Here is a 24,640-nt window from a genome sequence, read left to right as displayed (position 1 = left end):
CAGTCCTCTGAGCTCTGCGTCCTGCGTGGTGCTGGGCTCCAAGCCGCCTGCTGCGCAGCCAGAGGACAGGCCCTCCGCACTCCACCCAGGAGGCGGTGTGAAAGGCAGCTTAAGACCCAGAGACGATGCCAAACAGCAGGCTCAGGGGCACCCACCATACAAAGGTCGGGTTTACGGACTTCAGGTTGATTACCTGGCCTGGAACCGCCTTAACAGAGGTGCTCTTTGCTGGAAGGACACCTGTCGTGACGCTGCCGCGATCCTTTCCTGTGCCCTGTGGTCGAAGGCATCTCCCTAGTCCTGGCAGAGCTCTTGGGACACCGAGGCCTGCAGGTCTCCGTGGGGGTTGTGCCCCTCAGACCCCAGAGCAGAGTCTCAGACAAGGGTCCTAATCCCTTCTACCAGGCCGAAGCCCCTGTGGCTGGACACAGAGACACCAGAAAGGCATCGGTTCAGAGTTACAGGGACGCCAAAAGGGCCGCTGCGGTGATCAGGCCTCTTCCAGCCCAGAGGTGCCCGCGACGCAACCACAGGCCGGGTGGGGCAGGGAGTGCCCTGCCCAGTGGGCCACCATGTCTGATCACGGAGGGCCTGCCAGGACCGGAGGGTCCTGGTGACCCTTGACCACCAGGGCACCTGCCCCTCCCGGGCTTGTAATTCCAATCTAGAAAAGAAGACTGCTCAGGCCCGCCTGCCACTTGCAAACGAACCACCTCCCTCTGTCTCTCGTGCCTCATCTGGGTTCACCTCCTTGAGCGGGGTCTCCCCACCCTGACCTCTGGAATCCCAGCCCCGAGAAAGCTCAGCAGAGAACAGACAACCGGGGAGGCCCCAGTCTGAGCCCCAGGCTCCCCAGGTGCTCTGCGGGAAGCTCGGCCTGCAGGGCCTCCCGGTATGTACTCCAGTCTCTCCCAGCCGCGACCAGCAAACACCCTTCAGTTCCCGCCGAGGTACACTGCCCTTCCCCCTTCAAGCAAAGAGAAGTAAGAAAGAAAGAATAAAAGAGGAGTTAAAGAAATGAAGAAAGGAAAGAGGAAAGGAAAGAAGGCCAAGCTGGACTCGCACACTCATGCAGCGATTCCTGGTTCGTCCCTCTCCAGTCCTGGGCCAGAGGATGGTCTGGTAGTCTGGGCACCAGGCCCCTGGCCCCTCAACTCCAGAAGGCGCCTAAGTTCCCCGCGGCGACCTCCGCCAGATGTTCCGGCAACGGCCCGGGAGACTCAAGCCGCCCCTCCGGGAGAGCTCCGGCTCCGGTTTGGGCCTCCTAGCGCTCCCGGCAGCCCACCTGCGGGCCTCTCACCTTCGGGAAAGACGGCGCGCATCTTCAGGTAGCTCGTGGTGAGTCGGATGATGGACGCCTTGTCCAACTGCGAGGTGATGGCCGATGGTAGCGGGAGCAGCTTGGCCAGCTCGTAAAACTCGCCATTTTCCTTCTCCCTCCTGGTCTTGGCCGCATTCTTGGACTTCTCCTTCATCGCGCCTCGGCTCCGGGCATATTAGACCCGGCGGTGCTCCAGGCCCGCGGAGCCGCGCTCCGGCTGCAGCGGCGGCGATGGGGAAGGGGGCGCGGGATACCTGGCAGTGGGGGTCGGGGGCGCCGGCCGCGCTAGCAGGTGCGCGGGACCGACCCTGGGGACACCGGGGCGCCTCTCTGCAGCCGCGCGGGCCGGGAGGTCGGCGCAACCCTGCGGCGCCGCCCCGCGCTCCGCCCGCCGCCGCCGCCCCGGGGCGCAGCCTCCTCCGGGCCGAACTGTCCCGCGGCGAACCGGAGCCCCGGCTCCCGCTCGCTTCGGCCGCACTCTGCCTTCCTTCCCTCTCGTCTCCCTAGGCCGCGCGGGCTTTCCTTCCAGGGCTGGAGAGTGGCCGGCGAGGAAGCGGCGGTGCTGTGTTTTTAGTCCTTGACCGAGTGTTCGTACCCGCTGCCGCGAGGCCCCTCCGGACTGGAGGGCGGCACGGGCGGCGGCGGCCGAGGAGCCATGGGGCGGAGGGGGAGCAGAAGCGGCTGGGCCCGGCCCGGGAGCGCTCGCCTGCCCTCCCTGGCGGTGCCCTGTGCCCGCAGCTGGGGAGCCCGGAGCCCGCGATCTGCCGCCAGGCGCAGAAGTTCCGTGGTCCACGTGCGGCCGAGACGCGTTTGTTTATGGCGGACCCGCCTTCGGGCGGAGCGCTCCGGCGCCGCGGCCCGGGGAAGTGGGGAGGGGGGGCGGAAAGAGGGGGGGAGGAGGGACCGCGGCGGGGGCGGGGGCGGGGGCGGCCAACCTCGCCTCCAGACCCCGCCGCGGCCCCGGAGTCACAGGCGCGCCTCCGCCTCCAGGGACTCTCCCGGGAGAGACCCGCGCGCTCCGGGCCTCGAGGAAGTGGCGGTGAGTTCCCGGGGTGCGCGGCGGGGACGGGCTCGGGTGAGCGGGTCGCGGGACCTGGACACCGGGGCGGGGAATGGAGGGGGCGCTGGAGGACGAAGGAGGGGGAAAGGGGTGCCGGGACCTTCTCGGTGGCTCCCGGGCAGCTACAGGGAGGCGCGGCCTGAGTGCCCCGCGGTGGAGGATGAGTCCCCGAGGCCGCGCGGGGCCCCCGCTTCTCCCCAGTTCGCAGGGAGAACCGAAAGTGTGGCGGGGAGGCCAGAGGGGGAAGAAAAGCTCCCCCTCAGTGCCCCCCATCTCAGGAAACGGCGCGAATGAGGCTCGGAAGTGACCCTCCTTCCCTTCCTCTCCTCGAAACGCGAGAGCCAAAGATTAGCGCCTGCCCTGGAGGGGTCGGAGGCCGCGGAAATGCGCGGATCGCACGGAAAGAGGGGCCGGGGGGGAGCCGAACCTACCGCTGAGGCCTTGCCCTGGGCGGCGGAGAGAACGGGGTTCACCGGTACCCGCTCCCGAAGCCCGATCCAGGGCAGCAGGAATTTCAGGGAAGCGCAGCTGGAGCGGGTGCTGCCGGAGGCGACGGGCACCGAGGGAGGCGCATCGGACGAGCGTTGCTGGGGCCGAGGTGATGCGGGCAGGAGGCAGGCGGAATAGGGAGGCGCCCTTGGAGACGCGGCCGGCCGCGGGGCGTAGGACTCCTGCGCGCTTTCCCTCAGGGCCAGCCTGGACCTCCTCTCGTATCCCCTCCCATCCCAACCCCCTGCCTGCAACCTCGGGGGTCTTCCTGAGTACCCTGGTCGCGAAGGTAGCACACACCCCCATCCCTTCCAGAAGCCTGAACCTTCTGGACGCGGTGTGGACGCAGGCACTAGGAGGACTCTTCCTGGCGCGCGGGGTCAGAGGGCAGCCGCAGTGGACGCAGGGCAACGGATCCTGGGGTCCCTCGGCCACGTGCTAGGGCTGTGGGCTTGGGGCTGTAAGGTGCCCCCGATCTAGAGGTCAGCTCGGGAGGGGAGACTCCGGAGCCGCGGGGCCAGGCTCTAGGATCTCCGTCCTTGGTGGTTTCTCTCCCCTGGCCCGGGAGCAGCCAGCTCAGCGCGCCCACTGCCGTACCGGAGTGACCTGGAACTTGCCTCCCTCCCCGGGGTCTGGAGGGCAGGCCCTTCGGCCACCTAGTCGGCTGCAGGCGCCCCTGACCTTTTCCAGGGACCCCTTTGAAGGTCAGAAGTTCCATGGCGTTGGAGACGCCGTAGCTCCCTCGGTGGGCGGGACAGGGTGCGCAGACCGCTTCTTGGCCCCCGCCTGCTCCAGCGTCCCGCGGAACCCACAGCCGTGGTCTTACTCGAAACCATCGAGCCAAGGGAGCCTCGGAGTTGGTGGCCTGCTACCAAACAAGTGCCCGGCGCACGAAGAAACTAGCCCTTTTCTTTGGGGTCTCGGATCCAGGAGCGCTTTCCTGTTTCTAGCCGTGCGCGCAGAGGGTCGGGCCGGCGCGCGAGCGGCGCGGTTAGGCAGTGCCCAAACTCAAGACACCACCCGGCCCGCTTCTGGGCCGGGAATCCCGCACCCGGTTGCGCGGACAGCGGTGGTCCCCCGCTTTCTGGGAGAAGGAGCTCCAGGAGGGGACGAACTGCCCCCTGGGCCCCGCCGCCCTCGCATAGGCCGCGCCCCGAGTGCGCTCAGGCACCTTCCTGGCTTGAGGGGCGGGGGTGCGGATTTAAGGCTTCCCATTACCCCCACGATTTCCGATCCTCAATTATGGACCCGGGAGAATTCCTTCTGAGCTTGAAAGGGATTACCCGGATCGCAGAAATATGGCTAAGTGGAAGTGGGAGAAAGTCGACAAGGTAACAGGAACAGAAACGTTCCTGAAACCAAAGTTCCCGGATTTTACGGGAAACGGTCCTGGAGATGTCGATACCCGGTCTGCACAGTGGGCGCTGGTGAGACAGGTTCGCATCGTGTGGTGTGAGATGTAGCATAGCGGGGCGATTGAAGATTCGCATATGGGGGATTGTGGGGTCCTGTCTGGGACCACAGTCTGCCCTAGCAAACGTCCAAGCGGGCATTGTATCATCCCCACCCGCAATATATTCATTCAAAACGCACACGCACACACCGCGCGGTGACGGGCCTGGACTCTCACACAGCAGCCCCGAAATAACTTAAAGTACTTGGGCGCAGACCTCGGGGTTTCCCCAGCGGGGAAGCCTAGAGCTGTCTGCGTGGGAGGGCGAAGGAGGGACCCCTGAGCCTAGCCGAGGTGGTCCCAGGGCACTCCCCACCGAAGGGGAAAACCTGGGGCCCAGGAGACACTTGGGACGGCACCCACAGGATAGAAGCTCTCTGTAAATTGGGAAAAGCACTAACCCCGCGCTAACTGCAATGTCAGCCAGCGGCCGCCGGTGGGGACACCCAGTACGTATTCCTAGTTCCACGGCTCCTGGGGGGCAGGGAGTCCCTCCTCGTCTATGTTTTCAGAGCCGAGCGCGTCGCTCAGAGCACAGAGACGGGCTCGCAGGGGCAACGAAAAGACCCCACTGTCGCGGGCATCACCCAGAAACAGTCCTCCTGGCCCGGAAGGAGTGGGCAGAGTCTGGAATGTGTGGAGACTGGGGGCCCGGAAGAGGGCAGGTGGGACACCTCGAGTCCAAGAAACTTCTGCCGCGCTTCCCGGGGGCCTGCTTGTGGCGCCACCAGTCCCCGCCCGTCCTGCTTCCAGAGCTTAGGCGCACTCCGAGGCGCACGAGCACGCCTCTGCACGCCGCCCCCCCCCCCCCCCCCCCGCCCCCGCCCCCGCCCCCAACACCTCTTAGAAATTTTCCATTAGGAAACTGATCTGGAAGAAATTGAGGCCCGGAGAGGAAGGGGGAGGGGCCCCGCCGACCCACATCTGCTTGGATTTTCCGCTTCAGATGCTCCGCAACTGTTTCTCCTACAGGCCGCGCCCGGCCCCTACCTGCGGCCCATCCCCCGCGGAAACCGACTTTCGCGTGAGATCAAGGCGGAAACGCGCAGACTTTCCACCAGGGATGGGCTGCTGCGGGGGCAGAAGGGGATCAAAGACTTTGTCCTTAAGGAGGCGGGGAGGAGAGGACTTCTCGCAGGCCTCGCACTCAATTTGGAGGAGGGAGTTGAAATCTCTGAAGCGGTGTTTAGGGAGAACGCCAACCGCCCGACAAGCTTAGCCAGCAGAAAACCCGGGACGACCGAGGTGTGAACCTCTTCGGTTTATAAAGCCTTTGTCTACACAGGCGATTAGCACGATGCTGTAACTTCAGAAAATCCAGCTCGGGTTCGTCCTCACATATATAACTATTTCATGGCTGCCAGGTGTTTTTGGTCTGAGCTATCCAAAAAACGAACTTCGATTTTTCACTCCTTTCCCTTCGATTTTTCACTTCCTTTCCATTGGAAGACCAATGGAGATGTCACCAACTTTTCCTGGGCTCATTGCTCCTCCCAGAGAGGATCGGACAACAATAACAATGTTACTCCCCGTCGTATAAAAGTAATTCCAGGTATCCAGAGCAATTTCATGATGTTATTCATTCTTCGAGAAGCCCAGACAGTAACTCACTCTGCTCACTCATTCCCAAGTAGTGAAAAGAGAGAAGTTGCCTTTTGTTTTGTTTTGCTTTTAATACGTTATTTCACTGGTAGCTACCCCGAAGGAGCAAAGTGTTTGCTTTGGAATTGGTCGGCTTCTTTGTGATTATCTGATTATGTCTCAGTAACTAGGACAGATCCGCCCTCGTGCACGGGGTCCTGGGGTCCCTTGGTGCTTGAGTGTTTGGTCCTCCGCAGGGTGTCTGTCCTAAGTGGCTCTCCTTGGTGGGAGTGGGGAGGGAAGGAGGCACCACCCAGCGTGGGATTAGTCCCATCTCCCAGTCGCCTATCCCCGCCTGCTCAAGGCTGACTCTGCCTCCTGGAAATCCGAAAAGAGCGCTGTCCTTCTTGGACTTGGTTCTTGGATTGCGTGCTAGAGGGGACCACCTATCCAAGGAAAAGAGTAGCTGCTGCCTGCTTCTCGCCCTCCCTCAAGGCGAAGGCATTTAGGGATCAAAATCAGTGCCACTAGTAATTATAGTGATTAGCACAGTCCCCAGCGAGGGCCGCGGCGAGCCACTGAAGCCGCGGTCAGGTTTGGAGACACGGCCACACGCTGCTTCTGATTTTACCTGGGGGTGGGGATGGGGGTGGGATGGTGAGGGGGAGCCCTGGCCTCTGCATTCCTTCCCTGTCTCCCAGACCTAGCCTCGATCTCTCCCCTCTCTCTGAGAAGGTGCCCGGCGCTTTGGCACCCTCGCGGTGCACAGGGTGTCCGTGCACACAGACATCCAGTGTCCTGGGGAGAGCGCGAGGGTCCTGTGGGAGCGCACGCGGCGCTCAGCGACCCGCCAGGATTCCCGGCCGAAGGAGAGGGGCGCTGAATGTCCAGCCCTGGCCTCCTCCCACCCTTCCACGGCCCAGCGGCAGGAAGCCTGCGAAACACACTCCCAGCGTGCTCTCGCCCCGGCTTAACAGAAACGTCGCCTCAAAATCCTGGTTCGGGGAGAGGCGGCCTATCGACTCCCGGGCAAAACCTCGCTTTTCGCCTCCAGAGAGCCCGCGATCGCGTCTGGAAACCCTTGTGCTGGAGGAGTCTTACCAGTCCGGTGTAAACTGAAATTCCTCAGTGGTTATACCAGTTACAGACCGCCTTGAAATCCGAAAACCAAGTAGTTCATTAACGACAGCGCTGAAACCTCCTTTCAAAAACATCAACCAAAACTTTTCCTTAAAAAAAAAAAACAAACCCGAATCTCCCCACCGGAGACAATTTTTGCACATCGAAGAAAGCACAGTTTTTTCCCCTAGCGCGTAGTAATAGTAATCGCCAACCTTTAACGTAAGCCTGACTATAATATAAGGCTCTTAAAATACTTTGAGGACACAAAGTCGTTTTATTAATATTTAATTAACATAAGGGACTATTTGCACAGCGAAGCGAACATGGAGGGAAACCGGCCTGATCTAAACAAACCTGTAGGTAGAGGTACGCTCGTTCATTCGTGGTTTAGTAAAGTTCCACAAGGCCAGCGGGTGGGCGGGCAGGCAGAACCCGCTCCCTCTAGCCTGGCCTGAGCGCGCGCGGCCGCCCCAGCTCGGGGCGTGATCGTCTTCCTGCTTCGCGCAAATTTTTATTTTTCTTCTTTCGTTTTAAGAGCTAGCATGGAAGGCGGGTTTCCTGAGAGGTGTGTGTGTCCGGGAATACACTTCCATCCCAGGAGGAGAAGGTGGCAACGCCCAAAGCAGAGAGCTATCCCGCGTCTGAGGTTTCGGACGCTAAAGCCGGACTGCAGAAAGGCTGGGGCGTGGGCACCCGGTAGGGGACCGCACCCTATCTCGCAGGGCACGCAGGAGGACATCTGGTTTTGGAAGTTGCTGTTCCCTTCAGAGCCACAGGCCGAGCTTCACGCATGCCCGTCGCCAGAGGTCATCTGAATTCCGCAGAAGGGACTCGGGACTCCTACTCTGGGTGCGGGCCCGGAAAGAGATCCTTGCGGCCGGACTTTGCGATGGGGTTCCCACCCTTTGCGGGGTCAGAGCCTCGGGACCGCCCGCGTGGTTAGAAACCCGGGCGTGGGCAGGTTGGCAGAAGGGGGCGCAATGCGCACGGCCGCAGGAGAGGCTGAGTCAACGCGGAGGGTACAGGGCTCTGCGAACAGTGGCAGACCCGCGCGCACGGGGAGGTGGTGTCAGTACACTTGGGCAGGGGGCTGGGGGCGCAAAGCACGAGGAAGCCCTGGAGCAAACGTGCGCGCTGCGCTCACCGCGGAGGCGCAGCCTACAACCCGGCAGGGCCCGCGTTTGCAAGGAGGGAAGCCTGCGCGGAGCTGGAGCGCTTGAGGCTGTGCGCGCTGGGAGGTGTGCGGGCCGCTCACAGGCGTGCGTGAGGGATGCGGGCGTTGTCCCGCGCGTGCCCGCCTCTCATCCTACCCGTACTCGGTCTGACCCTCTCCCCAGAGCCTTTCGTCGTGGAAAGGAGGGATCTGGGGTCCGCGTGAGGTCTGGGAAGAGGGTGAGAGCCCGCGCGTGTTGATGGATGGAAGTCTGGTGGAAACGGAGAGGCCAGTACTTTCATCTCGGCTTCGCCCAAGATCTCTGAGCCGTCCCCGGTTCGCGCCCTCGTCCGCAGCCCGGATCCAGAGTCGGGTTTTCAGGCTGGCGGTTCCGCCTTCTGGGAGGGAGGTCCGGCGTGGTACCCCGATTGAGGAGGGAGGTGCGACTCCCCTACGCCGTCCCTCGCCCCCTCTTAACTGCCCCAAGACAGAATTCCTTTTAGTTGCCAGAACAAATACCCAGGAGGAGGAGCACGTTTTCGCATAAATGGGGACTTTTTCACATAACACTTTTTCTCAGTTCAAGAGTATTTTCCCTGGCAAAAGTATCGGTTAGCGGATAAACTACAGGGTGAATTCAAACTGCGGTTTGGGACTATTTTTGGCCCCAACTCCAGCACCGTCTTCGTTTTTTTGAGAGCAGAAACAAACAAAAAATCTTGGTTACAGCACCGACGTTCTTTTCGACCAAAGGGTGCAGACAAAGACATTATTTAATCTCACTACGGAATTCTCAGTTTTTATCCCCGAGAAGCTTTTGAACCAGGCGAGCCCTCGGGCACCGGCGGATTTTCAAGTTCAAGGGTACTTTGTTGTCGCTTTCCCTCTGACGGCAGGGGCGATCAGGGTGTGAGTGTGCGCAGTGGCTGCGTGGAGTTGTGCAAATGCTACTCCGCTCCGATCGAAGCTAATTGCACTTTTCTTCCAGTGGTGTGAGACTTAGTTTCAGTCTTGCATTTCATTCTGGAGAATTCCCATTGATTGCTAAGCCGTGAGCTGGCATGGTGGGGGGTTGGGGGGGCCCGCGAGGAGTTTATTGCGAAATCTAACTTTTGAATAAATACAAGCAGGCATGGGGAGAGAAATGCGCGGTGGTGAACGCAGTCGTTGGAGCGTGGTCTGGCGACCTGGCGAGACAACAGGCGTCAGGTTCCACGTCTTCCGGGGGCTCTCACCGCGGTCTAGACCAAAAGTGATAACCGAAAACACTTGTTGAACGCCTTAAATATCCGCAGTGAGCACTGCAAAGCTCCTATATGAATTTGCTTTACTTCCTGGAGAGTTGAGGACCAGGGAGGGAAAAAGTCCAGCGCCATGACTCCCGGTGCACAAATAATTTTAGTGTTTATTGATGTCTACTTAAAGTAATTGACCAGAAAATACCTCCCTGTCTAACCCACATAAAGAGTGCTCCATTGAAAGCTAATTGACCTATTTATGTTTCAGTTCAGCTTGATGTCTGCATCGTTCTTTTTGCAGAAGCTGTCAACTCTGACAAAGGAAGAAAAGTGGAAGCCAGGGAAGCTGCACCTGCAGAAAGTGCTGGAATTCCCAGGCCAGCCCCATCCCACTGTCCTTTACCTGTACTTGGACCTTTCTTACTTAGTCGTTTGAGATCCAGGAGTTACTTGGATTTTCCTAAGTAAAACCCAGAAAGGGAAATTCGTGCTCATTAACATGCACAAACATTTAAATTTCTGAGTGGCCTGGATTGAGTCAAGAGGAAAGGATTCTTCCTGCCATGGCCACAGCACATCCTGTAAAAACTGACGACTTTCAGCAGAGGATAGAAAGGCAATAATTTAGACACACAGAAAATCCCTTGCTAGAAAAAAAGAAAAAAATGCTCCAAGTAAAAGTTAGGAAATTTATTTTTGTACAAAAATTCTTTGAACCTTGTTTGACAGTAAATATATTTTGTTAGTTATGTGGGTGGATCTGAATTTCTCCAGGACCCTTTGCACTTGTGAATCTGAGATTCATTCTCAGCAAAGATGAGTAATGGATCTTTGAGGAATCTATGCTTTAAAGTTGATGTTCCCTGTTGGTCATGGAAGCAGCTTCACTTTCGATACTTTATGAGGTTGGTTGTCAAGGGAACCTTGGGTAAAATTTCTCAGGAGTGCCTCTGAAAACATTATTCATAATTAAAAAGTGATGCATAGAAATCACCAGAAAAATTATGGCAAGTTATGTTCGAACATGTTTTTTGACCATGTGGAATAAATAAAACCATTAAGGTCTGGTTGGGTAAGACTGCCTCCCTGCCTTCCTTTGACAGTGCCAGGAGGATCTGATAGAGCTTCATGAATGTGAGGGCCACCTGTGGAGTATGAGCTGAAGGGGACCTCCATTTTCTCTAGATAGTTCCTGTATTGAAAATACAAATTATAATTCCATCCTTTTAAAGACTCCTACAAAGTGTAGTCCACGAGGTGTGTAAAGTAGCACTAAAAGGGGCATCTTTAATACCCATAGGGTTTGGGCTTTTTTTTTTTTTTTCTTAAAGGGGGAATAAAGATGGTGAAAAATCCCATGTGATAGAGTCTGAAAGATTGAATGAACCCATTGGAACATACCCACAGTCAGATAATGTCCCACAGGTTGGTATCTTGGTGGTGAAATTCTCAAGACAGACTCTGTTGCTACCAAACTTGGCTCTGCAGGAAAAAGCAGTTCATTGAGGGCCAAAGGTTTGTAGGGCAGGGCTTGTCGAGGCTGTGTAGTAGCCTACACTGGCTAATGTAGCTTCCAAAGGCATCGGGTTTACAGCCTGACTTATCTTGGGCTCTCGTGGACTGTGACAGTATGTGAGCTGCTAATATTTGTATAGAGAATCAGCATTTACCAGGGCAGTGGACGTATGAAATAATCCAGACAGAAGCCCTTGCGCTCACTAAAGACTGCTCCCACTGAACTACTCACTGAAAGAATAGCTGCAGTTTCTAAGCCATTCGTGTTCACCCGGATGCACCGTGGCACACTTTATTAGGTCGTTTTTTACCTCTTCACAGTCAGCTAAACCAGGAGCCTGTGTGATGAGTCACCTGGCATGCGAAGGTGGCTACAACAGATAGGTTGGCTGCATATTCCAGGCTCTGGCTATTATAAGCAGTCTAGAGCTGGCCTCACTTAGAAGTAGCTTGTACATTACGTTTCAGAAGGACTGTCGTTCTTTGAACTGGGGAGGCCTCCCTCTCTCCTGCTTGCAAACAGGCTGTTACTCATTCAGGAGACATTCCTGGGGGGCCACAGTGTGCCAGGCACCCAGCCACGCATTCACTTGGTAAGAGTCCCTGCCGTGGAGTCAGTCCATTCTGCCTGCCTGTGAGAATCTGGCCTACTAATGTGTATCAAGGACCTTAGAAATGTTCACAGCTTTTAAGCTAGTACTTCTGTTTCTTGTCATTTGTCTTATGGAAACGATTCCTAATATGACAATAAGCTTTTTTTTTTTTTAAGTTTTTCTTTAAATGAGCTCTTGCATAATGGTTAAGAATGCAAGCTTTGGTGTCACATCTAGTTTGGTTTCTCTCTAAGCCTTGGTTTTGTGATCTGTACAATGGGGATAATAGCTACCTCTAAGAGGGTTGTGATTTTTAACTAAAATCGGGTACCATATAATTCAAGCCAGTCAACCCTAAAGGAAAAAGAAAGTGAATGTGTAGTCATTCATTCGTGTCCGGTTCTTTGTGACCCCCTGGACGGTAGCCTGCCAGGCTCCTCTGCCCATGGGATTCTCCAGGCAAGTATACTGGAGTGGGTTGTCATTTCCTTCTCTGGGGGATCTTCCCAGCCCAGGGGTTGAACCTAGGTCTCCTGCATTACAGGCAGATTCTTTTCCATCTGAGCCACCGGGGAAGCCCATCTCAACCTTGAATTGGAAGGACTGGAGCTTCAGCTGAAGCTCCAATGCTTTGGCCACCTGATGGGAAAAGCCAACTCATTGGAAAAGACCCTGATGCTGGGAAAGATCGAAGGCAAAAGGAGAAGGGGGTGACACGATGAGATGGTTGATTAGCATCACCAACTCAATGGACATGAATTTGAGCAAACTCTGAGAGATAGTGGAGGACAGAAGAGCCCGGTATGCTGCAGTCCTTGGAGTCACAAAGAACTGGACACGACTTAGCGACTGAACAACAGCAAAACCATATGATTCACCCATTTGAAGTGTACAGTTCAGTGGTTTTTAGTATATATCCTCCTATATGTGCAATCATCCTCACAAATCAGTTTTAGAACACTTTTATCATCTCCAAAAGAAACCCCACTAGCTATTAACTCCCAATCCTCCCACCCCTACCAGTAGCACAAAGCAACCACTAACCTACTTTCTTTCTCTGCATTTCTAGACTCTCACATGAATAGAATCCTATAGCATGTGGTCTTATGTGTCCGGCTTCTTCCAGTTAGCATGATCTTTTCACAGTTCATTGATGTTGTAGCATGTATCAGGACTTCATTCTTTTTTATGGTCAAATAATATTCCATTGTATGGATATACCACACTTTCTTTTTAAAAAATATTTTATTTATTTGACTGTACCAGCTCTTATTTTTGGCACTTGGAATCCTCAGTCTTTGTTGCAGCATGTGGGGTCTGTAGTTGTGGCATACAGAATCTATTAGTTACAGCATTCAAACTCTTAGTTGCAGCACATGGGATCTAGTTCTCTGACTGGGATCAAACTCAGGCCCCCCGCATGGGAGCATGGAGTCTTAGCCACTGGACTGCCCGGGAAGTCCACATTTTCTTTATCTGTTTGTTGATGATCGTGTGTTTTGTTTCCACCTTTTGGCTACGATGAATAATGTCCCTCCAACTTTTATTTTGTTCCTGTAACAATTTTGAAAGTGAAATTCGTTCAGTTGTGTCTGACTGTTTCTGACCCCATGGACTGTAGAGTCCATGGAATTCTCCAGGCCAGAATACTGGAGTGGGTAGTTTTCCCTTCTCTAGGGGATCTTCCCAACCCATGGATTGAACCCAGGCCTCCCGCATTGCAGGTGGATTCTTTACCAACTGAGCCACCAGGGGAGCCCAAGAATACTGGAGTGGGTAGCTTATCCCTTCTCCAGCGGATCTTCTTGACCCAGGAATCGAACCGGGGTCCTTTGCATTGCAGGTGAATTCTTTACCAACTGAACTGTGAGGGAAGCGATATTGTGTAGATTTTATAGCAAGGAGAATCTGGCCTGGGTAACTAGTACATTTGAGTCTGGTGTTAAGGATAGGGCAAGATTATAGATTTCATCCTGTATTGGCCAGTTAGCTCAGTACACATTCAAACTGTTCCAAGCTGCATTTACAGGTTTCATCTGTACCCTTATGTCCAGCAGACTAGTTTATAATAAGTGGACTTGGTCACCAAAATGATATGACTATAAGCTCATCTCTGCTCTTGCCTGGGAAATCCCACGGTCAGGCTACAGTGCAAAAAAATTGGACATGACTGAGTGGCTAAACAACAACAGCTAGTTAGAAAACAGCCCTGTGTTTGGTAGCACTGATTGTGGTGACTTAACAGAGGTCCTGAGATGTGACTTTTGACATTTTCCCTTTAGAAACTGTATCTCCTGGGTGTTGGGAACGTTCTGGATCTTGATCTGGGTGATGGTTACATGAGACTCGTGAAAAATTCATCAAGCTGCATACTTAAAACTTGTATATACTATTTAGTTATATGAAAATTATTCTCCAATTAAAGAAAAAAAGAAATTATAACCATGCAGAAATTATAATCAGATTACCGTTTTAACTCAGCCATCCCAACTACTTCTGCCTTTCTGGCTGTTTCTAAATGACCACAGAGACGGGCCACACAGCTGGTAAGGGACAGAGCTGGGGTTTAATCCAGCTCTTACTCACTCAGTGTGGAGTGTGACTTTCACTGGGAACTCTTCCAATGCCTAGGATCTGCCTGAACCATGTGGCGAATGAGTACTGGGGCTGGTCTAGGGGCTCAGGTCTCCTGGACCTGGGGTGCATGCTCTGTCCGTCCTGTGCCCCTCTTTACCCCTAGCTCCCAGCATTGTACTGGTCGTGTAGTAGATGGCCAGTAAATATTTGTTGAGTCGGTGTTACCAGAGCAGAGTTATTGCCAAAGGCCAAGCAGACTGCCCAGTTGGCAGTTGCTGGAAAAACCAAGGCAGGAAACTCAATTCTTATTTTTTCCCCATGGCAACACCAATGGCTGTTGGTCTGTCACAAGTGCACGGAAAGTTCCCACTGGAGATATCAGAGCTCTCTGGCAGGACCCGTAGGTGTTAATTTTAGCTTTCAATGACTGATGCCCTTGTATAATTTAATGGGTCAGGAGGAGCATGAGCGAAAGCCAAGATTACTCACTCGGAGAGCTTTTCCTTTCCTGTCGAGTACTTGCTGAGTTATTCAGTTTGTAAAGGACTTGCCACTTATTCATTTATTTGGAGAGAGTTTCCACTCTTTTGAGTCTAGCTTGATAACTATAAATGATTCCTTAAATCTATTAGCAATCTATCCTATCAATCCTGTTTTCCCTGAGTTTATGCATTAAACATGAGTTCAACTCACAGCGTCAAATGCTAAAAGGCTATAGATATAACCATAAAATAAAATGCTGGCATGTCCCTATGTACTCTGAGTTGAAAGATACATAGGTTGAATGTCAATTACTTGAAACGAGGAAGTGAATATCCACAGGGGTTTCCGTGTCTACCCCATTCTACTACTTGAGTCCTGGTAGGAAATGAGGACTTGCATATTGAGGAGAGAGGCTTGTGCTTCTGGAGAAATAATATCTCAGCTGCCAATTGCAGCTTCCCTGGGGTCACTGGGGATAGGACTCTAGCTGAGCACAGATTCATGCATTTGACTTTGTGCATCCTCTACTCCCACACTGTATGTAACCCATCACACCGGGCCTCAGGTGCATCAGCTGTTGGAGGAGCTTTCTGAGCTTTTGTCTGGTGGTGGTCCCTGCTGGTCCACAGAACAGCTTCAGCGGACTGTGTTCTTTGCTTGTTCAGTGGGCTTTGTCAAAGTCTTTGAATATTTTATTGCATCCTTCCCTAATTAATTTTGGAAAGTCAGTAGAAAATGGTGAAAGAGGATCACAGACTTCATGAATGCAATGTAATAGAAATAGAAAGGAATCATTAGATGCTGTGAAAGTGTGGGTCTTTAGATTCAACCAGATACCGAAAGAAATCAAACTGCCCAACTGTGGACCCAATCATGAAGGACAAGAATGATAATAAACAATGTGGATGAGGTGCTAAAATACAATAGTATAAATAAATCTGAGGTAAGCAAACAGGTTAACGGGGAAATCTCTGTGTAAAAGTATTTGACTATACTGTCTATAAAAGAAGGCAGGATAGAATTAGGATATGTCATGTTGTAAACCTCTGATGAAATTATGGATTTCATCAAAGGTCACCTCATCATCAATGGCTAATAGAAGGCATTGTCTTTGGTTTTCATTAGTTTTACTGATTTGCCTAGAAATGCTTTTTTTTGTTGTTGTAGTTATTTATCATGCTTGACTCTGTGGTTTGATGTCTCTTGTCATTTTAGAAAATTCTCAGTCTATCTTCAAATATCACCCCTCTTTATCCCCTCCATCATCTTGCCCCCACTCCAGTTATACCTCTGTTAGATCTTACAGTGAGCTCCACATGTTTCGTATGCACGTTTTTGCATTGTTCATGCTTGCGATCTGGTCCAGTGTTCAGACTAAATCTGATTTCCCTTTCTCTCAGGGTATAGACCTGAGGTCTCAGTTGAAAGCTTTTATCAGTCCCGAGCCTCAGAAAGCCTCAAGGCCCCTCCTCTCCGGCAGGCCTGGGATTCTAATTTTTTGCATCTCTAGCAGTATGGCTTGCGTTAGTTTCCTGGCATTGCTGTAACAAATTACCACAAACTTGGTGGCTTAAAAACAATAGAAATTTATTCCCCCGCAGTTCTGGAGATCAGGTATCAAGATGTCATGAGGGCCATGCTCCCTCTGAAAGCTCTCAGGAAGAATCCTTCCATGCCTCTTCCATCTTCTGGTGGCCCCAGGCATTCCTGGATTTGTAGCTGCAACACCCTGATCGCTGGCTCCATTCTCACAGGGTCTCTTCCTGTGTGTCTCTGTGTCCTCCTCTCTTCCTATAAGGAGGCCAGTCATGGAATTTAGGGCCCACTCTGAATCACAGTGGGCTTCCCTAGTGGCTCAGGAAGTAAAGAATCTGCCTGCAGTGCCGGAGACCCGGGTTCTATCCCTGGGTCAGGAAGATGCCCTGGAGAAGGGAATGGCAACCTGCTTCAGTGTTCTTGCCTGGGGAATCCCATGGACAGATGAGCCTGGTGGTCTATGGTCCATGGGGTCACAAAGAGTCGGACACAACTGAGCGACTAACACTGAATCAGGATAATTTCATCTCAAGATAAACTAACTACTTACGTGTCCAGGTAAGATTACTCACTGAAGTTCTTGGAATTTGGGAGTACACCGCTTACTGCTCTGATTCTGCTGCTCACATATATCTCTTTTTTCCCCTGTTGATTTTTTTTCTACCTATCATGTTAGAGGCCACGTCATGTTAGAATGCTAGAAAAAAAAAAACCTGTAACCTGATGTTAGAGGACAGTGTCAATGATAAGACAAAAATGGAGCATAGAACAAAAACAGAAAGCAAAGCAAACAAAGAAAAGGAAAAGATCTTGGCCAGATCAGAGAATGGGTCTGATTGAAAGTTCTAAGCTGTTTGGAAGCACATGTGGGCAGCTGGGCTTCCATGTGGGGCGGTTGAGAAGCTATTCGGCTTTTTCTCTGGGGGCCCCGGCTATGAGTATCTATAATCGTTTCGTGTGTGTATGCATTAGTCGCTCAGTTGTGTTTGACTCTTTGCGGCTCCATAGGCTGTAGCCCACCAAGCTCCTCTGTCCATGGGATTCTCCAGGCAAGAACTGGAGTGGGTTGCCATTCCCTCCCCCGGGGGATCTTTCCAACCCAGGGATCGAACCCAGGTCCGCCATATTGTGGGCAGATTCTTTACCAGCTGAGCTACCAGGGAAGCCCAAGAATACTGGAGTGGGTAGCCTAACCCTTCTCCCAGGGATCTTCCCAACTCAGGAATCAAACTGGGGTCTCCTGCATTGCAGGTGGATTCTTTACCAGCTGAGCTACCAGGGAAGGCCCATAATTGTTTTAACTGGGGCCATTTAGTTTCTTTTTTGTCGAATCCTCCCATTTCTTGTCTGGGGAAAATGCACCTCATTCCAGTTTTCTGGGAACTTAAGTGGGAGAGACAGCTGTTCAACATATAGATGTTCACTTAATTCTTCTATTTTCCATCCAGGTTTCTGCTCCCACCTTCTGCTCTGCCTGCTTTGCCTGAGTTTGGGGACTCCACAAATGGAAGATTTGGAGACAAAAGTATTTAGAAAAGAAGTGTACTTGAAAAAGATCTGCTAAGAATCTCCACGGGCTAAAAGGATTAGATCATCAAAAAAATATACATGTATCTAAAGGTAAAAAAATTCTCAAAATTACCAAGGTTACTGAGATTACAGTTGGTCTGTGCATGGCAGAAAAATAGCAAATTTATCACATGATTGTCATATCCACAAAGGTCCTGACAAATCTCCAAGCAGCAGCATTGCAGAAGTCTGGGAGAAAGTTGTTTTTGCTAGGTAGCTAGTAACTTACACGGGGGAGCCTGGTGGGCTGCCATCTATGGGGTCACACAGAGTCGGACATGACTGAAGCGACTTAGCAGCAGCAACAGCAGAAGTAACTTACAAGAAAGGCTCAAGATTTCTTTTATTTCCCTGACCCTGTTTTGTTTGTTTCTCTCAGGTACAATGTGTTTTTTCCTTTCTGACTATGAGATGAGGTGTGTATGATTACCCAAAGTGAGATGCCATTTCACTTCTACAGTTCCACCTGGTGGTCAGGTTTCTGGTCCTGAGGCACATATTTAACCATGTGAGTTTGTTTTACTAAGTTTTTAAACTTAGTATTTATTCATTTGATGTTTCATTTAGTTCAGTTGCTCAGTCGTGTCCGACTCTTTGCGACCCCATGGACTGCAACACGCCAGGCCTCCCTGTACATCACCAACTCCCGGAATTTACTCAAACTCATGTCCATTGAGTCAGTGATGCCATCCAACCATCTCATCCTCTGTCATCCCCTTCTCCTCCCGTCTTCAATCTTTCCCAGCATCAGGGTCTTTTCCAATGAGTCAGTTCTTTGCATCAGGTGGCCAAAGTATTGGAGTTTCAGCTTTAGCATCAGTCCTTCCAATGAAAACCCAGGACTGATTTCCTTTAGGATTGACTGGTTGGATCTCCTTGCAGTCCAAGGGACTCTCAAGAGTCTTCTCCAACACCACAGTTCAAAAGCATCAATTCTTTGGCGCTCAGCTTTCTTTATAGTCCAACTCTCACATCCATACATGACTAGTAGTAGAAAAACCATAGCTTTGACTAGATGACCTTTGTAAGCAAAGTAATGTCTCTGCTTTTTAATGTACTGTCTGGGTTGGTTTAGTTTTATTTGATTAGTAGTTTTATCTACATAGGTACCAAAGAGGTGAATGATGATAATAATAATACACTCCTTGTATATGGTTAACAAGACTAGAATCATATGATACTAAGACCTAAGAGTTAACTTTGCCTGTAAATTTCCTACTCATACATGTCTAAGAGTTTATTATTACAAGTTCATCTACTGAGAACAGAAATGAAGAACCAGCCATTCATCTCTGCTTTGTTTTGCCTGCAGTTCCTGTATCTGTAGGGACATCTCTTTTTAAAATTTGTCAATGCCTCATCTGCTCGTTATTCTGTGAAGTGACTGGGATCAGCTGGGTGGTTCTTCTGCTGTCTAGGACTGCACTCCTCTTGGGGCTCAACTGGGCTGGGACAACGGAGATGGCTCACTCACCTGTGATACGACCTCCTGGGCAGGACTTTCTCTGGGGAAGTTCCTTGGGATTGAGAAGGCATGAGAGGCTCTCATTTTGAGAACTAGGCTTGTGGAAGGGGACAGGAATGAGGCAAAGCAAGAAGCCAGCTCCAAAGTGTTGGGTGGCTGGGACGTCTAGACAGCTGGGCTGACTGGAATGGTGGAGAGCGGGGCCTTTCTTTCTTTCTCCATTAGGGCCCAGGGCCCCCCTCTCTCTCCTCTGGCTTCTCCATGGGCTCTCTTCAGCAGGTGGCTGCACTTCTATGAGGCAGGTCAAGGCTCCCAGAAGCATAAAAGCAAAATCTGCCAGGGTTTCTGAAGTCTCCTTCCATATTCTATTGGTTAAGACAGTCACAAGCCAACGCACAGATTCAAGAAGAGGGGAGATAAATATCATCTCTTGGTATGGAGAATGCCAAACAACTTGGAGTCATCTTTATTCTTCCATACTAAACAAAATCTGTGTTAGTTTCCAGGGACTGTGATAACAAGAGACCAGAAACTTGGTGGCTTGAAACAACAAAAATTTATTTTCTCATAGTTCTGAAGGACAGAATCCAAAATCAAGGTGTGGGCAGAGCTGCATTCCTTCCAAAGGCTCTAGAGAGCCTTTGGCTCTTTCCTTGCTCTGTCCAGCTTCAGATGGCTCCAGGCATCCCTTGGCTTGTGGCTTCATCATTCTAGTCTCTGCCTCTGTCTTCACACGGCCTTCCTGGCATCTGTATCACTGCTTGTGTGTGTGTGTGTGTGTGTGTGTGTGTGTGTGTGTATGTGTGCATGTGCTCAGTTGGGTCTGACTCGTGATTCCACAGATTGTAGCCCATCAGGCTCCTCTGTCCATGGAATTTTCCAGGCATGAATACTGGAGTGGGTTGCCATTTCCTCTACCCAGGGATCAAACTCGCATCTCCTGCATCTCCTGTATTTCAGACTGACTCTTTACCACTGAGCCACCTGGCACCCTTTCCTTCTCTCTCTTTCTCCTTTTTCCTTGTAAGGAAATAGCAATTGAACATAGCACCCATCTCAGATTCAGGATGATATCATTCAAGATCCTTAACTTGGCTGCATTTGCAGAGACCCCGTTTCCAAATAAGGTCATGTTCACAGGTATTGAGGTTGAGGACTTGGATGAATCTTTGAGGGACACAGTTCAATCCATCCTGCAAACATGAGTCCTTTTAATTATCCTACTTGGAATATATTGTACTTTCTGGCGATGTGGCTACATGTTTTAAACAGTTCTGGAAACTGTAGTCATTATATTTAAAAATATTACCTCTCTTCCTTCTTTATGTTTTCCTCCTGGGTTCCCAGTCACATATGTACTAGTCCAGGGGCATTTTTTTTTTCTGTAAAAGGCCATTGAGTAAATATTTTAGGCTTTGGAGGCCATATGATCTTTGTCTCCAATACATAGCTCTATTGTATTGTGAAAAAAGCCATAGGCAACACACAATCAAATTTGTGTGGTGCCATTAAAACTTAATTTATTAAAAGCAGGTGGCCAGCTGGATTTGACACACAGGCCGTAGTGTGCCAAGCTCTGTGCTAGATCTTGTTCTTTTTCTCTCTCTTTTATACTTTTTCATATCTTTATCCCCCTCTCTCTGCTGTATTCTAGAAAGGTTATTCAGATATATTTTCCAATTCACGAACTCTCTCTTGAACAGTGTGATCTACTGTTTAGCACACCCACTGAGTTTAGGTTTTTATCCAACAGTTATGTTATTAATTTGAAAAGTTCTGTGTGTTTTTCTCCGATTCTGCCAACTGATATCTTATGTTTTCCTGTTGTTTACTCATAAATTATAAGTGTATCCTTTCTTTAGATGTTTTATTTTTCACAATTCTACATGCTGCTGCTACAATAGAAAGATCTATAGTTCTTGGGGACCTACAGCTCTTGTTTCTTGTTTCTGTTAGTTTTTGTTCATAGTGACTTGCCTTCACAAATACTTGTTGATTTTGTTTGGGCTGAATTTTATTTATTTATTTTTTTTTAGCTTTTAACTGTTTCCCGTGTGTGCATTTTGTCACCCAAGCTACACAGGGAAACATCATGTATTAACGTTATTAATTGCAACTCACATTCCACATTCAGGTTTTAAAAACCATTACTGTGATTTCCTTAAGTTAGTCCATAATCGTAACGGGCATATGACTGTACTCCGTTTCCCTCCCTTGGATAAACCGGGGTCTTATTGTGCAGTGTTGTCAAGCTGTCACTGTCCACCAGCGGGCAAAAAAGAATCCACAATGAAGTGGACTCCAGTAGTCCAAATCCATGTTGCTCAAGGGTCAACAGTATATTTAGAGTAGAATCCTATAGAGACGCCAGTGTAAAAAAAAGGCAGGATTTCACATGTTCGAGGGCGATGGCTCGGTCGCCGGCTCGCTCAGCTCCCTGCAGTTGGCCACGTCGGACTCGGAGCAGAGCTTCGACTTCCTCACGGACTGGGGGCCCCGCTTCCGTTGTACTGAATTTTAATTTGTAGGATTCCTGCAAACTAACCTGAGAAGCCTTCCCGCCAAAGAGGATCTACGCCTGCTTTTACCAAACAGATGGGGAAGCTCCCTCTTGTCCATACAGTTCACCTTGGAATTATTCAGAGTTTTTTGGGGGTAAGAATCCCAGATTTGGGTCCCTCTCTGGGGCTTCCCAGGTGGTTCAGTGGTAAAGAATCTGCCTGCCAATGCAGGAGATGCTGGTTTGATCCTTGGATTGGGAAGATCCCCTGGAGAAGGAGATGGCAACCTCCTTCATTATTCTTGCCTGGAAGATCCCATGGACAGAGGAGCCTGGCGGGTTACCGTTCATGGGGTCGCAAAGAGCGGGACCTGACCGAGTACACACACACACACACACACACACACACACACACCCCCTTAGCACAGCCCCGCCCACTCCCTGTTGCTGTTGTTCAGGCCAGTTTCCACCACTCAGATTCCTGGTTACACCAGCCCTGTCTCTCTCCTGGCCTTCCAGCCAGCTCCTGCCCTTTCCTGTCCTCATTCTTGGTGATTCCCGCTCAGCTTCTGGTCAGAAAACTGGAGACCCCCAGTTCCCTCTCTTCTTCCCGGCCCATTCTTAGATTCAGCGTTCCTTTGGGTGTCCATCTGTCTATTCTGTGAATAGATCTTGTGAAGCAGGTCAGCCCCAAAGCACCTACTTGCTCAGAGTGTGGAGACTGTTCTTTTTTGGAACTTACCTCAACAAGGAATATACATCTTGGTAACTTGTTGGGTGTCACTTTAGGTGGGAAAACATGGACTTACACCCAACGCTGCTCATAAATGGAAGAGCCTTGTTCCCTACCCTACAGGCGGTCCTGAGGATGGAACAGCTCCCTGGACACGAGGTAGGCACTTCATACATTCAAGTGTGAAATTAGAATCACAGGGACCTCCTGTGGGATTCAGCCTTGCATTTGATTCTTCGCCTTCCCCTCCATCGTGGCTCCCTGCCCACCGTGGATTGTCCCGCACAGCCCCCGTAGCCCTTGCTCTGAGAAAATGCTAGGATAAATGTGTACATGAGCCCTGCTTAGTAGTCCCCACCGGGGGACTCCCCTGGTGGTCCAGTGGCTAAGACTCTGAGCTCCCAGTGCAGGGAGCCTAGGTTCAATCCCTGGTCAGGGAACTAGATCCCACATGCTGCAACTAAGACCTAGTATAGCCAAATAAAAAAATCGTATGGCCCCTTGTTAGTGACACCAGTGTGGCTTTTTGTTTTTTTAATTTGTTCAGGCCACGTGGCATGTGGGGTCTTAGCTTCACAACCAGGGATCAAACCTGCAGCCCCTATGTTGGAAGGGCAGAATCTTAACCACTGGACCGCCAGGGAAGTCCCGTGGTATCAGTTTTGACCAGGGGCAGGCCAAAGAAAAGTGAAAGTGAAAGTCGCTCAGTTGTGTCTGATTCTTTGCGACCCCATGGACTATATAGTCCATGGAATTCTCCAGGCCGGAATACGGGAGTGGGTAGCCTTTCCCTTCTCCAGGGGATCTTCCCAACCCAGGGATCGAACCCAGGTCTCCCGCATCACAGGCAGATTCTTTATCAGTTGAGCCACAAGGGAAGCCCAAAGGGAGGAAGCTCTAATTGTAGAAATTGGGACATTGAGAGAGTTGTTTTGCAGGGTCAGAAGGGAGAGAGTTATTGGGGGACCTCTTTGGCTCCCCTGAAATCACATTAAGTATTCAGTGGCCACTTGCTTAATCAACAGTAGGGATGGCTGCATGTGGAGACAGGCCTGTCGTTATTCCTGGCTCTATTAACATGAACAGCTGAAAGAATATGACGCAAAAATCCCCTTACATAGAACCCCCCACTGAAAAAACAACCAACTTAACTATGTGCTCATATTTATTTAAATCTCTGAACAGAGCTGTTCTCTGCTGAGTTATAATGAGGAGTGAGTTTTCCGAGGGTGTGATTTATGAGCCTCTTACAGATGGGTTTTAAATGAGGGGACTGACAGTTCCACTCCAGCTATGGCAGGGCTGGGGTCTTTCAGGCCCAGAGGAGCCGAAATGAGCTGGTGGGAGGCAAGGGGGGTGGTGTGTGGGCGGACCCCATCGCCAAGGGCCAGGTGCGGGCATACAGCCCTGGCTCTTGCGTTTGTGAGCTCCTCTACCCGGCGATGCTGGATTATTCCGTTTTGTTTCTCTCGAGAAAGAAATAACACATGTTGACATGAAGATTGAAAGTGGGGTCTCTCCTGTGCCCTAGATGGCCCCAGAAATGGAAACATTCACACTTACTTTCCTGCTCATGCTTCTTTTCCCTAGAACTGTTTGGTGATAAGGTTAGCATTTCACTGGATTTTTAAAATTTCTTTTTATTGTGTATTCCAACCAGAAGCGGGAGGACACTGATTCCCTTTAAGATGGACTGGTTGGATCTCCTTGCAGTCCAAGGGACTCTCAAGAGTCTTCTCCAGCACCACAGTTCAAAAGCTTCAATTCTTTGGGCAATTGGAAAATGCCATCCACCTCAAGATATGTTGACAGTTTAGTCCCTTGAACCTGTGAGTGACACCATGTTTGGTAAAAGGATTTTGAAGGTGTAAGTTGAGCATCTTGAGAGGAGACCGTCATCCTGGATCATCCAGTTCAGTTCAGTTCAGTTGCTCAGTTGTGTCTGACTCTTTGCGACCCCATGGACTGCAGCACACCAGGCCTCCCTGTCCATCACCAACTCCCAGAGTTTACCCAAACTTGTGTCCATCAAGTTGGTGATGTCATCCAACCATCTCATCCTCTGTCGTCCCCTTCTCCTCCTGCCTTCAATCATTCCCAGCATCGGGGTCTTTTCAAATGAGTCAGCTCTTCGCATCAGGTGGCTAAAGTATTGGAGTTTCAACTTCAACATCAGTCCTACCAATGAACACCCAGGACTGATCTCCTTTAGGATGGACTGGTGGCATCTCCCTGCAGTCCAAAGGACTCTC

The 24,640-nt window shown here is 51.1% G+C and overlaps 1 protein-coding gene and 1 long non-coding RNA gene across 3 annotated transcripts in view; one reads left to right on the top strand and one right to left on the bottom strand.

Annotated features, from left to right (window-relative positions):
• SIM2 (SIM bHLH transcription factor 2) overlaps positions 1-1,485 on the bottom strand; it is a 51,519-nt gene extending 50,034 nt beyond the window's left edge. For both annotated transcript variants that reach the window (XM_025293721.3, XM_025293724.3), the window contains exon 1: positions 1,301-1,485. In XM_025293721.3, coding sequence (XP_025149506.3) covers positions 1,301-1,475 — 175 coding nt within the window. In that variant the 5' untranslated portion in view covers positions 1,476-1,485. The remainder of the gene's footprint in view (positions 1-1,300) is intronic.
• An 11,833-nt stretch (positions 1,486-13,318) lies between these two features.
• LOC102399600 lies at positions 13,319-24,421 on the top strand. Its single transcript, XR_326309.4, has 5 exons — positions 13,319-16,679; positions 17,570-17,741; positions 18,070-18,198; positions 22,445-22,547; positions 24,049-24,421. It is a non-coding gene; the product is annotated as an uncharacterized LOC102399600 (long non-coding RNA).
• The last annotated feature ends 219 nt before the right edge of the window (positions 24,422-24,640 follow it).

The sequence above is a fragment of the Bubalus bubalis genome, chromosome 1, assembly GCF_019923935.1.
Source record: "Bubalus bubalis isolate 160015118507 breed Murrah chromosome 1, NDDB_SH_1, whole genome shotgun sequence".
Classification (NCBI taxonomy): Eukaryota; Metazoa; Chordata; class Mammalia; order Artiodactyla; family Bovidae; genus Bubalus; species Bubalus bubalis.
Note: the sequence above shows the minus strand (reverse complement) of the source record. Positions and strands in the feature narration are given on the sequence as shown.